Source organism: Octodon degus, unplaced genomic scaffold (genome assembly GCF_000260255.1).
Source record: "Octodon degus isolate 3935 unplaced genomic scaffold, OctDeg1.0 scaffold00067, whole genome shotgun sequence".
Classification (NCBI taxonomy): Eukaryota; Metazoa; Chordata; class Mammalia; order Rodentia; family Octodontidae; genus Octodon; species Octodon degus.
Window position 1 is genome coordinate 5,816,771 of NW_004524643.1, and position 14,051 is coordinate 5,830,821.

Here is a 14,051-nt window from a genome sequence, read left to right on the forward strand (position 1 = left end):
TTTTTTTTTTTGCGCTTCCAGGGATTGAACTCAGGACCTTGTACTTGTCAGGCAGGAGCTTATGCCACTGAGCTATCTCCTAGGACTTAAAGTGTTAAGGGCAAGATTCCCCAGCCTGGGGTGTGCTACCAAAAAGAACTTGCCCTGAATCGGGCTCGATATTCTGCAGGCCCAGCTGGGCAGCTGCTGCTTTATACACCCAGACGCTCGTCTTAGCAGGTGGCACGCCATATCCCGTGTAGGCCTGGAGAGTGGCTGGCTGGTTCCTGGCCCAGGCAGCAGCCCCGAGGCACGGTGGTCCTGCAACCTGGCTTTGCAGCCCTTCCTTCTCCCTGGCCTGCCCGCAGCCCCTGTCTGTTCACACTTCTAGGCGTCCACTGTGTGTTTACTACCTGCTGGGGCCTAGAGGCCAGCATGAGCAGGGCTGTGAGCAGGGCAGGAGAGCAGGATGGGTTTTAACTGAGGTAGAGGTGGCACAACCAGAGAGGAAGAGATCATCCTCTAGATTTTGCAGAAATGTTCATTTACTCCAGAAGAACAAAACTTTCATGACCCAGTACAGAAGCACCCTACCCCCCTCCCTGTGCTCAGCATAGAAATTCCTGTGTGGAATCGCCCCAGCCCTGGCCAGGCTGCTCAGGAGCACTGTCCGCCCAGCATTTGGACGCAGGTGGTCACTGTGTCCAGTCTATAAGCAAAGGCACAGTGGCTCGAGAGCACCAAGTAACTTGACCAAGAACGACCACCCCGACAGTGGCTGAGCCGAGCTGTGGCTCCACTGTGTTTCCTTCACTACATCTCTCCACTTATAGAGATTCAGAAATAAGGCGGCTGCCCCCAAGAATGTGCTTCATAAGAGAGGCGGGTGCTGCAAGTCCTTCGTGCTGAGCAGCGCTGGGCCAGACCTTCTCACTGACTCCTTTTCCATCCCGCAGTTCTGTGATTCTTCTCAGGGCTGAGGAGCGAAAGAAGCTGTGTGACTCCAGCCGTGCCCTAAAGCTTGCACTATGCTCCAGAACCATGTGTGCCCCCAGCCGTGCCCTAAAGCTTGCACTATGCTCCAGAACCATGTGTGCCCCTGCAGAGAGGGGCCCACGCTTGCGTTGTGCCCGCCGTGTGGCCGTGGGCAGATGACCCTGCAGCCCAGTCTCAACTGCCAGTCTGGACGTGGACGCAGCGTGGCTGTGGCGGTCCCATCCCAAGCACATGTTCTTTGAACCTGCCTTACAGCACTATAGTGGGAAGCTGAGCCAGAGATGTGTACGAACACCAGGCTTGGCACAGTGTGCGCATCGTGTAACTTGAACTCTATTGCAATTCAGGTGGGAGCCACAGTTTTTTTAAAATAATTTCTTTTTGTGTAAGTAGTAAATTTATGTAGTCAAAAGGCTGCAAGTATACAAGAGTGGGAGGGAGATTTCCCTTCCTTCCAACTCCTGTACCACCCCAGGAAGGTAACTGCTGCTCTCTTCAGAATCTTTCCAGAGATTCCCATTGCAGGAATAATATGTATTCTCCACCCCACCATCCTTTAAAACAGAGGCTGGTCCCTGTGTGCTTCACAGAGAGGTTGGCTTTAGCAGCTCAGAGGTGCAGGAGCCCGGAGGGAAGCTGCTGAGGGCCAGCGGGCTGCACACGAGAGGGCCGAGTAGGGTGACAGCCTCTAAAGCCGAGTGTGCTGGCACACGCGTCACAGAGCAGGGCAGGAACCAGGACTGCTTAGACCTGCCTCGGTGATAACGACATTGCTTCTCATTCTCAAAGTGTGATTGATTGTAGACCAGGCACACTGTGAATAAACAGCAGGTTGGCTCTTGGAACTTGATCTGAATCCAGAACCAGTAGCGTGCGGCATTTTAGGGAAGTGACAGCAGGCACCGTCACAGAGCAAGGTCCTATAATTTACAAGTACCTTCCCATGTGTTACCCACAGTGTGAGGAAGCACGGCTGGCCTTGCTGCCTGGTAAAGTGGGAGGGTGGGGTGTCTGTTTCATGGATATTTGGACAAACAGGAATACTGGGACACTGGACTTGGGCTCCTAGGGAGGAGAGAAAGCCTGATAGTGGCCTGGCGTGGGTGAGGGCAGCACCTCTGAGCAGAGGAAAATAATAGATTTGGCTCCTTATCTTCATTTCTAAGGCACCAAGGCAGCCTCTGGGATGTGGGTGTGGGAGCCAGCGGTGCTCAGAGCGCAGGGAGCCCAAGTGCTCTCCTCCAGAGCAGCAGGCGCCTGGCCAGCCCTGCTCTGGAGTTTTGCATCTACATCCTGCAGATAAGCTTGTTCTCTTCCATAAAGCACTTGGGCAGAGGGGAGCCAAGGGTGATTTAATTTTCATATCTTCATAGTTTCTTCTGAGGCCTAATTTTCAGATCCATTGAAATTCCTGTGTCAGGATACGGGTCTTGGCCCTGGTTTGGAACCTGTGACCAGAACACCTCAGGAAATGCAGCACCGATGTGGCCTGTTCCAGAGGGCGGCAGGGATTGGTGGCTCCTGTGGGGCAGATGGGATGGAGAGCTAAGGCAAGAGGCGAGGGCCGGGTCCACGATGCCGGAGGGCCTTGCCTGCGTCCTGGGCAGACTAGAGAGTGGCACATGTCACCGGCAAGCTCCTGAGCTGTCAGAGTGGGTCACTCCAGCCGTTGCTGCCTCTGAGCCTGGAGCTGCTGGCTGGGTAGTTCTAATTCCTGAACACTGCCTCTTTCTCTCCTTCAGTGCTGGGCTTGCACGTGGACTTCCAGCACCACCTGCACCAGGGCAGCTCCCAAGAGCCTGCCCGTAGCTTCCATGCTTCCATTTCATCTGATCTTCACACTTCACCCTACTGATGATCAGACCAGGAGCCATCCCTGTGTTCAGATGAAGAAGCCCAAAGCTAAGAAAGGCTTAGCAGCCTGCCCCAGGCCACTCAGCTCAGAAACAGCAGAACCTGGATTATGACATGTGTATCGTTAACATGTCCTTCTCATGCTTAGAATTATTGGTCAGAAAGTACACTGGACCTGCTGGCCTCCCTCAGGAAGGATGCAGCCCGTTGCAAGGGTGGCTGTGCTCAGCCTTGGGCACTCTCCGGGTTTTTCTCTGTGGTCTTGCAGGGGGATACAGAGGCAGTGTCTTCCAGGGTGGAGGCAGCGGTGGCTGTGTGGGGACCCTTGCCCTCTGCAGTCTTGCATGATGCTCAGCATGCCCCGCATACACCCTTCTGTGGCAGCAGCCACACTCGGTTTCCGAGCTGCTTGGGGAAGTCACCCTCTTCCTTAGCCTTTGGGGATGAAGCAGTTGAAAACGTCTGGAAACTCGGGTACTATGGACATTGCACAAAGGCCCCGCCAGGCTCCATTTGCTTTCCTTGGCAGGTCAGCTCCCCGCCCACCTTCCCAGTGGCCGTCCACACTCAGCCGGTGGCCCATTCCAGCTGCCCTTCCCTCCCAAAAAAGTGGCCACCTGTCACCTGTCGTTTGTCTCTGTGCAGTGATGGTGGTGGAGATGGGGGGATGCATCCTTGTGCGAGATGCCGGAAGCACTCTGGGCAGGAAAGGGCCATGCAGGGCCAGGTAGCCACACAGGGCCTGGTAGCCACGCAGGGCCAGGTAGCCGGGGAGGGCCAGGAGCCGTGCAGTGCCAGGTAGCCACGCAGGGCCAGTGAGCTGGGACGAGCTGGGGACAACTGGCTTCCCTCAGATGCACGCTGTCCCTGGTGAGAGCTCAGGCAGCACTCTGTTGCCCCCAGCCCTGAGCTGAATGTGCTGGTCCCCTTCTGAGATCCCTCAAGCCCCGCCCACTCTGCCACTTTCTTGGCTTGGCTCCAAGGTCATTCTCTGTCCCTGCAGGGCCTGGGGGCCCTCAAAGGCAACTCAAGCTGCCCTGGAGGTGTCTGCACGAGAGTCCAGGCAGAAACATGACAGGAGGCAAATGTGGGAGATTTGTCCTTGTTCAGTTCCAACTTGTACATTAGCATCCCTTGACATGAGTTATTTGTCTTGGTTTCTTTAAATTCCTAAATGGATTATAATTTTTATTTTGGTATTATTTGACAGCAGTCATTTTTCAAGGTTTTGCTGCGTGCTTTAAATACTTGGAATTTTTGGGACAAGTTTAGGAGAAGATCGCCATCTTCAGGTCAGGTTGTGAAATGCAGCTTTGTGGCTTTTGATCGGCACAGATTTATTTATAGCTTTGTGTTTCCCCAAAAAGAGGCCACTTCATCAGAGGTCTCTAGAATAGAACAGATTGTCACGGCTTTTTTTTTTTCTTTTCAAAGTTTTATTGATAAACATATAGCAATGAGACAGTTTCAAATCAAATCGAAAGTACAGTTTCAACAAATAATACACTGCATACATTCTTCTCAGTGGTTAATTGCTGTACAAGATGCAGACTTGTGATCCTACTTACAAACACCATTAGAAAAAATCATTCTATTCATTAAGAGAATGCAACTATATATCTATCCCAACCACTTTGAATACACAGATACAAAATGGACATTCATGTCACTGCTTTTAAAAATAGGGAAAAAGAAAGAAAATAAAGGCCCAGTTCAACTTTTGGAAGTTGAGCTGTTTTACTTCTCTCATCCTCATGATGGGCAGCTGCCCCGCCCCACTTCAAGGGGCAGACCTTGTTTGCTTCCCAGGAGCGGCTCAGGGCGAGGGATCTGGCAAAGGCCTTGCATTCCCGAGAGAAATGCAGGGGCAGACACAGCTCCCACCTCAGCTGTCTTGCAGTTCAGTAAAGCAGGTCCGTAGGAGTCACCCCTCACGTGTCTGAAACGTTTCTCCGCTGCTTTACATTTCAGCATTTCCATTTTGTATCTGTCTAAAGGACTGCGCTTATTTTAAGGGATCTCACCCTAAGAAGCAGCACAATTAATGCGGACTGATCATAGTGGGGAGCTGAGTGCCAGGTGCTGTGTCCCCTGTTTTGCCAGCAGTCTCCAGCAAGGTAGGGGCTCTGGTCCCCTGCAGTGTGGCTGTGGGGACTGCCGCAGGGAGGCTGAAATTGCCTGATGCAGTGATTGATTCAGTGACCCCAGTGCTTGGGGTTAGACCCAAATCCCAAGGGGCACAGATCGTCCAGGTCCCCTCCTCACGCCTGTCTGTACAACAGCTCCGAGGAGCAAGAAGCTACCCACCCCCCCCCACCCAAATCTAAGTAACCCCGTGGGTACACTTGGGTGAGATTTTAGAGTCTCAGCCATCCGTATCACCATTTGCGACCACTCTGAAGACTATCTGGAGGGATTATGGCTGCAGGAACAGAGCTTGTGCATTTCTGCAGGTCACAGTAGAAACCTGTTCTGTGATGTCAGTTGCTCCAAGCCACAGGGCCCTTTGCGCGACGTGGGATTTTGCTGACGTGGTGTCTGGTTTCCCGGTGAGCCTCTGGGCACCAGGCCCCCGCTGCTGTGCAGCACTCCTGAGTACTTGAGCCCAGAAGGCTTTGCAATCCGACCCAAGCTCCTTTGCAGTCCGGGGAACTTGTGGCCAACCTAGAGTAAACATCCTGAAGTCATATTTTTGTTTCCTTTTATAGTTTTTTCCCTTCCTCAAAATCCCCATGATGTTCCAAGTTAGTTTTTCACTGTTTATTTAAGTTAATAAAGTAATCCTCCTGCATTGTGTATCAGCCAAGTGGAGCCATATGACCCTTAGAGAAAAGCAGGCTGATGCCCTGTGTCTGCCCACTGTCCAGTCCAGGCTTTGTGGCAGCTGTGCACAGCTCCGCAGCCATTTCTGCCTGCGTGTATCTGCACGTGTGTCACTAACACACTTACGTGGCATGCCAGCCATCAGTTCTAGCCAGATACCCTGACTTCTGACTCTGGACGGCTAGGACTTACCTGTCTGTCGGCATGCCCCTGCTTTTCCTACCCACTGTTCCTGCCCCCTCCCCAGCATAGCTGTACCACAACTTTTGGGTTAATTGACATTTGGTAGTTACGTTACAAAGCCGTGCACAGTTGTCATGCACATTTTTCTGGACTGTGTCATTTTCTCCTTTATTTGCTTGTTCAATTTTTTAAAATATATACTTGTACAAGTGCATCCCCGCAGTTTCTACAGGACTCTGCGGGTGGCCACGTAAGTGGGAATCCCTTGGTGACATCCCTGTGGGAGCCCTGAGCCTCGGCCCCTCTGGACTTAGGACTGGCTGCGTCCGGGGTAGTGGCTAGCCTGGCTGATTCCGTTACATTTCTCCTATGCAGATCCCATCTTTTTTTATTTATGCTTTCACTTTTTAAGGAACATACCCTGTAGCTTCCTGAGTAAATTAGGAGAAAAGGTCAATTTTCTGGCCTTTCCTTAGCGTGGATTCTGCTCACCCATAATGGGTAACTGACTTAGTGGTCTTTGTGAGTTTTTTGACCTTAAGTGTGTGAATCCTTTTTCACATTTGCTGGATGGATTCTGCACTGTTAATGAATAATACTCTATGTATAATGTTCGAAAATGAGGTCATTCTTACAAAGGTGGCGGTGAATGCTGACGTACATTCTATGACGTGCAGGAGGGGTAGCTGGCTATCTTTAACACCCCCATCTTCTCTGTAGGAATATGCGAGAACACGTTCATCTGGGCAACTTGGTTCTGGCTAGAATAGGAGTAAAGAGCTAGTTCTGTTTAGTCACTTCGTAGAGCCAATGAAGACAAGCATCTTATAGCCCTCGCTCATGCGTTTCCTGTGCCTGGCATAAAGCAGATGGAGTTCCTGGTGCTAAAATCCTTCAGGGAAGCATGCAGTATGAGTCCTGTTTCGGTTGATGCCCTTGATGTGTTGGGGGGTAGGGGTGCCTCATCCAGGTGCCTGTGAGACTTGTTTAGTGTGGAAGGCAGAGTTACCCTCTGCTTTGAGATCACAGAAGCTAAGTCTTGGCCTTTGACTTTATGCGACTCGTTGGCATTTTCCCTGTTTTCTGTCCAGATAATTGTTTTCCTTTGAGAATGTTTTTCTACCCACTGGAATAGAATTGGCTTTTTTGGTCTTGTGTGCTACCTGTAGTTTGTGGAAAGTGCCATTGTCAGTGAGAACGTGGGATTTGTGTGGGAAGGAAGAAGGCCAGTGCCCCACTCTGGACTTCTTCACTTAAAGGAGAATGGGCGGGCCAAGAAGTGGTGACAGTCCTAGCGCTGGCTAGGCTGCAAACACATCACTACAAGTCCAGGTTGCATAGTGAGACCCTGCGTGCGTGCGCGCGCGCACACACACACACACACACACACACACACACACACAAGTTACAGCTTCACCGAGGGGATTTTAGGTTTTAATTTCATTAATACTTGAACCCCAGACATGAAGTAGATTTGTTCTTCTCAGCCTTTTGGGTGTGGGCACCACAGCGTTTCCGGCCTATGCGGGTTGAATTCAGGGGAGAACTGAGGTCTGTTTGTCACACGCTGTGGTCTCCAGGACACCTTCTGAAGTCTTTTGTATTCTTAGAAGCAGACTCACCTCTTGGCAGGAATGGAGCCTCTCAGAGGCCAGGGTTAGGGTCTGGTTTCACCTCACCAGCTCGGAAAGGCAGGGCCTGGCTTCCTGTGGCAGAGTTGGCTGCTCCATCTGTTCCCGTCACTCGGGCACAGAGGTAAGGGGCTCAAAGTCACCTGGGACTTGTTGGGTGCATCTGTGAATCATTTTGATTGTCCTGAATTCTAATTTACCTTCATAGGATTTTGGAAACTATCTATCTTTTTAATTTTTTTTTTTTTTTTTTCCTGAAATCAACTTTCACAAAAAGTTAATCAGAGTTGGAAAGGCTTCAGCAGCTTCTCCTGGGAGATGGTTTGGTTGATGTCTGCAACATGTGAAGGACCCCGGCCTTGGCAAACCCACATTTTATTGTTTTAATTTTAATATATGAGTCCTTGTTTGTAGCACACGGGGAGTGCGTTCCGTACGGGGCATCAGTACCTGATCTACGTTTTATTCTTTACTGCACAACTCTGGCTGGCTATGTGACCTCAGTCATCTCAGCTAGCTAGCTTGCTTGCTCCCTGCTTTTCCTTTTCCTTTTTTCCTTCCTTCCTTCCTTCCTTCCTTCCTTCCTTCCTTCCTTCCTTCCTTCTGGGGATCACACTCAGGACCTTGCACTTCCCAGGCAGACACTTCTGCTACAGAGCTATCTCTCTAGCCCTATTCAGCTCATTTCTAAGCTTTTATTTCCTCATTTGTAAAATAAGTTTTGAAAAATCCACTGTGGCATTCTAAGATCTGTGTCTGTCTGACTGTCTGACTGTCTGTCTGTCTGTCTGTCTGTCTGTCTGTGTCTCCCTCTTTCTCCTCCCCACCCCCTGCCCAGCACCCAACAGACACAGGTGCTTGCCTTTCCCTCAGCTCAGGCAAGAGGCTCCCGCCCCAGCAGCTGGTTACCAGGGGTATGCAGTCAAGGATCTGAACAGTCCTGTGGCTTCACGACTTGCTTCCACCTCTTGGCTTATTTGTGTTTATTTTTTGTTTTCTAATTTTAGTAGCTACAGCTTAATTCAGTGCCCCCTGTCCACCGGGGCCTGTGCTGGGCACCTTCTCTGTGTTTTGTCTTTAATCCTCACAGCAGTTCTCTTGCGCAGGCATGTGTTCCCATTATACCTGAGAGGACTGAGACTCCAGCTTCGGGTCTGGCTCCGGTTTGCATGCACTGTTTTAGCACCGTGCCTTTCAGCTACACCTTCGTGGGCTCCAGGGCTAGAATTTGCCCTCATTGACCTTTCTGACCTTGGGACATGGAGAACTGCAGAACTGTAGTCCCCAGGCTGCCACAGTAAGGGACAGGGGCACTTCAGTGGCTAGAGCAACAAGATCAAGTTTCACCGTGGCTCTCCTCCACCCTGCTCAGGCCTTGCTGGAGCTCACCTGGACACCTGGATATTCAGCTCGCTGGTGTCCTGAGGGCTCCGTTCTTGCTGTGGCCTCACCACCCGCAGGAGGCCGCAGGACTGGTGCCGAAGTGGGTCGGGCTGGCAGCTTGCACAAGCAAATGTTGCTAGTGAAAGGTGAATAGATAGACATGTTGACAGCCAGGTATCTGGTTAAAGAAAGCCTGTTTGCCCTCGACTGTCCAGGAGGCATCTCCATGTTCATCTTTTCGTCTCTGAGTGGATTGAACACCCCACCACCACCACCACCACCACCAGCGGCTTCTCCTGTTTTAGTTTCTCCTTTGGCCCCACTAGTAAGACTAGTAGCCCCTGAACCATAGCTTTGTCATACCTTTCATGGGCCTTTGTTGATGACTGAAAAGATGATCCGACGTGGAAGAACATGTGTGATGAGGCCAGGGTCATGCTCTAACAGCACCCCTGGGTCCCCAGCATGGAGGCTTGGACTCCATGTCTCTTGGTGTCTTTCCGTGTGGGCACCCTCTCTTCTTTCATTGTGGCTCACAGATTGTCACTTTCTGAGAGTGCTGGTGAGATAGCTCAGTAGACTAAGTGCCTGCCAGGCAAGTGCAGGGACCAGGTTTCAATTCCCCACACCACGTGCTACGTAGGCCCTGCCCCTGGGTGCTCTGAGCAGGCCACCAAGGTGTGGTGGCACAGGCCTGTAATCCCAGCACTGGGGAGGCTGAAAACAGGACAGTCACTACAAGTCTGAGCTGGGTAGTGAAACCCTGTACCAAATACATTAGAAAAGAAAAGATTGTCACTATTTCCTGAAAGATGCCAGGTGTCTAGTCCCTGCCCTGAGCCTGTCTGTTTCAGGGATGGACAGGTTCCCCCTTTGCATCTCACCTGGAACCTTCCGTCTTGGAAGCCTTGGTACAGACCATGCTGACGTTGCCTAGGATAGGACCTGGCCTTCCCCAGAGGTGCCAGCCAGGTGACACTGCCATATGTGGGACACTGGCCTCCAGTGTGATGCCCAGTCTCCTGCTTTACTGTGCGTGGCCTACATTTAATCTAGGCCTTTTCAGAATGTACTTACAGGGTTTTGTGATCAGTTGAGTTTGGTAAACTGTGGGTTATACAAAGCTGAAAAGGCTTCTTTATATCAGTGGACTTTTGGGGCTTGTTTATTTATTATTTATTTTCCTTTCTCTTTTTAAAGTGCTGGGGATTGAGCTTCAGACCATTATTTGTATGACACATGTGCTGTACCAGAAGGCTGTACTCCCTGCCCTGGTCAGTGCTCTTAATATGCTGATATTCACTGTGAACCTCAGAGATTGGGGAGGCGGTTATAAAACAGCTAGCATTTACTGCATGCTCACCTCTTTATTAGATCTGGGAGCCTTGGTGTTACCCTTATATGCAGTGTCTCATTTAAACCCCTCACAACCCCGAGATAGATGTCATCTCCACTTTGAGACTCTAGGGGGCACTTACCCACTGACATTGCTGTTGGCAGTGGGCACAAAATCCTGTGCTGCCCAGGGCAGGGGCTGAGTCCTTACCCCACAGCCTTCCTGGCCAGTGTCAGTGCTTCTCACGGACGAAGCCAGTATTTGAGGCTTCTTTCGCATTGGTACTCTGAAGAGCAGCCATCGGTGAGCTGCCAGTATGACTTGGAATGGGTGTGGGCACTGCTGGCTGGAGAAGGGAGAGAGGGCAGCTCTCAGTCCTGCAGGGCCTCGGAGCCCTGCGCCCTGGCTCCACTGGATCCTGCTGGCTGCTGTTGCTGTGGGCCTGGAGGGGCTGGAGCAGTGGCGTCACAGTGGACAGCTGCATGCTGGCATTCTCCCAGGGAGCTTGAAAGGTTATTTAGGCCTCCCCCATCCCAGGGCTTCTGGTTCTGTCTGGACGGGATCCAGGCCTTGGTGACGTAAGTGCTTGGGGGTTGGGAAGGACCCTGGGTTGAGAACTGGGGCCTGGAAATGTTCCTTGGTGGTCCAGTTATCATACGCCAAAGCAACGGATGAAAGTGTCATTAAACGATACCAGAGTTTCAAGGATATTTTTTGCTTTTGTATTTTTATTTTTATATTATTTTTTTCTGTTCCCTGTATTTTTATTAATGAATGACTTGTGTCCTTTTATGCTGGCATGTGTAGACCTGTGGATTGACTGTGCTTGTCGACAATCACATGCTGAATAGCTCTTAGGCAGAAGTCTTAGATGGGCTCCTAAGGGAACTGGTGACGCACAGGCCGAGTGCTTACTCTGGCTAGGAGAAGCGGGGGTGCCATTGCTCACGATCACGTCCGCATCGCTGCTTGGGGAAGTAGGGTGTGACAGGCACTCTGGGTGATGACAGAAACTAACTGCACATTGGGTTAGCTGCAGATGATGGCCATGAAAGAATGTCACTGTCATTTTCAGTTAGGTGAAACTGGGTCATAAAATTGTTTCTTGCATTTATGTAATTGTGTATTGCTGTGTCTTCAAAGAAAGCCTTTGAGGGCTTGTGGGAGAAATACATGACCTTGCCAGTAAAATCCAATGTTTGTTTTAACCCTAAGCTCTAATGGCTTTGCTTAACATATTCATCTTGCTGAAGGTGCAAGCACTAGGCGCCGGAGGCCTAATTCCAGAATTTGAACACTGCCGCCCTTACCCAGTTCAAGACGATGCACCCAGGTTGCTCGCAGGGTTTGTAATGGGAATGTTTCTGCTGGTTTCTTACAGTACAACAAACACCTCTTCGTGCACATTGGGCATGCCAACCATTCTTACAGTGACCCGTTGCTCGAATCAGTGGACATACGTCAGATTTATGACAAATTTCCCGAAAAGAAAGGTGGCTTAAAGGAACTGTTTGGAAAGGGCCCTCAAAATGCCTTCTTCCTCGTAAAATTCTGGGTGAGTACAACACTGCCATGATTCCTGGGGTTTGTGCCTAAAGCGCACATCCTGTGTGTGCGTGCCGCTCACGTTGGCAGCGGCCACGGTGGGTCCACTCACCAGGCAGCGTCTGGCGTTCCCGTGTGCACTTGCCGGGGGCTGTCCACATCCTGACCCTGTGCATCTGCAGGCCACGTCCTGTGGCACTTGCAGTTTCTGCCTCGCTGAGGGCAAGAGTGCCCGGCAGCCTGGTCAGGGCTCTGGTGGCTGCAGTTACTGTGGAAAACATGGGCCACTGTGACCTTTTTTGTTCTTCTCACTCCCATGAAGCAAAACAGTCTCTAAATGTTGCTGAAGTGGAAGACCTAAAGTCAGTGTGAAGAGCAAGTTCATTTTGTGCCTCAAGATTTTCTGAGTATCAGAGAGAGTCATCCCAGGGGTTCTGGTTCTCTCTAGAACCTTTGCCCAGAACGCCTTTGCCCAGTAAAGACTTCCTTCATGCTTGAGGAGAACCTAGGTAGAGTTCCCTTGCTTTAGGACTTTGCTGGCACACTGAGGCCTCAAAGGAAAGCCTTGCTGTCCCTCCTCGACTAGTCAGGTTTGCACCAGGGGTGAGAGTCTGAGAAGGCCTAGCTGTGGGGTTTAGAGGGGAGGCGGGGAGATCCGATAGCCTTCTAGCACTGAGAGCTTGTAGTTTCTCAGTCTTTCCACAGATATAAGCTTTACATGTTTGTGCCCCTTAGCATGGCATGAAAAGGGCTAAACGACCCAGTTGCAGACATTGTCCGGCCCTTTTGCCCCACCTGTCCGTCCTGTGCCCCACCCTGCACGTGTTACTACACACTTGTCTCTTTCCTTTTCCTCTTGCCACCCTCAGTTAAGCAGACCATTGATTTTTCTTTTAGTCCCATTGTAGTGCGTAGTTAATCAGTCCCCAGCTGGGTCGTAATTATTTGGGTGTGCATTGCACCCCTGGCTGGACTCCGACTGCCCACAGGGGCCTTACTCACTGGGGACTGAACGCCTGCTGTGTGCTAGGAGCAGTGCACTTCACCTGCGTTTCATCTAGTCCTCCCTGCAAGTGGGGAAGTTGCTGCATATCCAAGTAAGAAGACAGGTTCGGAGTTGACAAGGGACAGGAGATGACAAGAAGCAGTCTGCTGGTAGGTCGCGGACCTGCGACTTGCAGTCAGCCCTCTCTGGCTTTAATGCCTCCGCTGTGTCCTGGCTGCTTAGCACCCTGCACACTCTGGCCCCAGCCCGGCCTTGTCAACTTTAGACTCTCTGTATCTCTGACATTAAGCAAAGGCTCTTCCTTAAGAGCCCAGAAAGTACAAGATTATGGGGGAATTAGCATTACGAAGTTCATTTGATAAATTCCATAGGGGGAAATTTGCATATAAAGTTTGTTTAGTTTGACCTTCCATGGTAACTAGATTTCATTTTATGGGTCCACGTTGACAGTTGGGTGGAGTTAGCCTTTTCTTTATAATAATGTTTTTTGGACTTGGTAACACAAGGAAAACCTGAAAAAGCAGTAATCACTTTTTCCCTAGATAGATGGCTGCCTGCTGGTGATGGGGGATCAGTTGTTACATGTCAGTGCGGCAGCTTAAACGTGGCCCGTGTGCTCCTGCAGGATCACCGGGCTTGAACCTGTTCTGTTATAGTGCTGCAGCGCAGTTTATTCTGCTGGTGTCCACGCTGATGGTCAAAAGCAGGGAGCACAGCCGCTGAGGCCTCAGTCAGAATCGGCGCAGTGGCTCCACCCCCTCAAGGCACACACGTTGTGGATTTTGTGACATCTTAAACCCATTTCAACAGAGGTTCTACATATAAACTCAGTAGGCTGGACATGTCATGGGGAACAACCGACAGTATTTGCTGCCGAAGATAAAATTTGAGCTCATAAAGAAAAATTAGAATTTGGGGAAATTCCATCTCAGTGAACTTGACAGTTTCTCAATAAAAGACTTTTCTAATGAGATACACAGTAGCAGTTAAAAACCCTGGTTTGGTATTATGGCAGCAGCCAGTAGAATTTAAATACAAAAAGTTCATTGATGAGGTTTCAGATTTGCATTTTGATTAAAGAAAAAGCAGTTGTCTGAACAGACTGTTGCAAAAGGTAAAACTGTATAGCCTTCTTCACTTTTTTTTTTTTTTTAAATACAGGCATGCTTACTTTCCTAAAAAGTTATGTATTAACATAAAATGAGCTCACATTTGGAGATAATTTTTTTTAGTTTTTATTTTAAAGAAAATAAAATTTAAAAAGATCTAGATTCATTATATTCATAATAAGAACAAGAAAACTGCTATAGTGTAA

At 50.1% G+C, this 14,051-nt stretch overlaps 1 protein-coding gene across 7 annotated transcripts in view; it reads left to right on the top strand.

Moving 5' to 3' along the window:
• Positions 1-14,051, top strand: part of Tead1 (TEA domain transcription factor 1) — a 165,355-nt gene that overhangs the window by 115,302 nt on the left and 36,002 nt on the right. For all 7 annotated transcript variants that reach the window (XM_004634883.2, XM_004634885.2, XM_023719380.1 and 4 more), the window contains one exon: positions 11,567-11,740. In XM_004634883.2, coding sequence (XP_004634940.1) covers positions 11,567-11,740 — 174 coding nt within the window. The remainder of the gene's footprint in view (positions 1-11,566; positions 11,741-14,051) is intronic.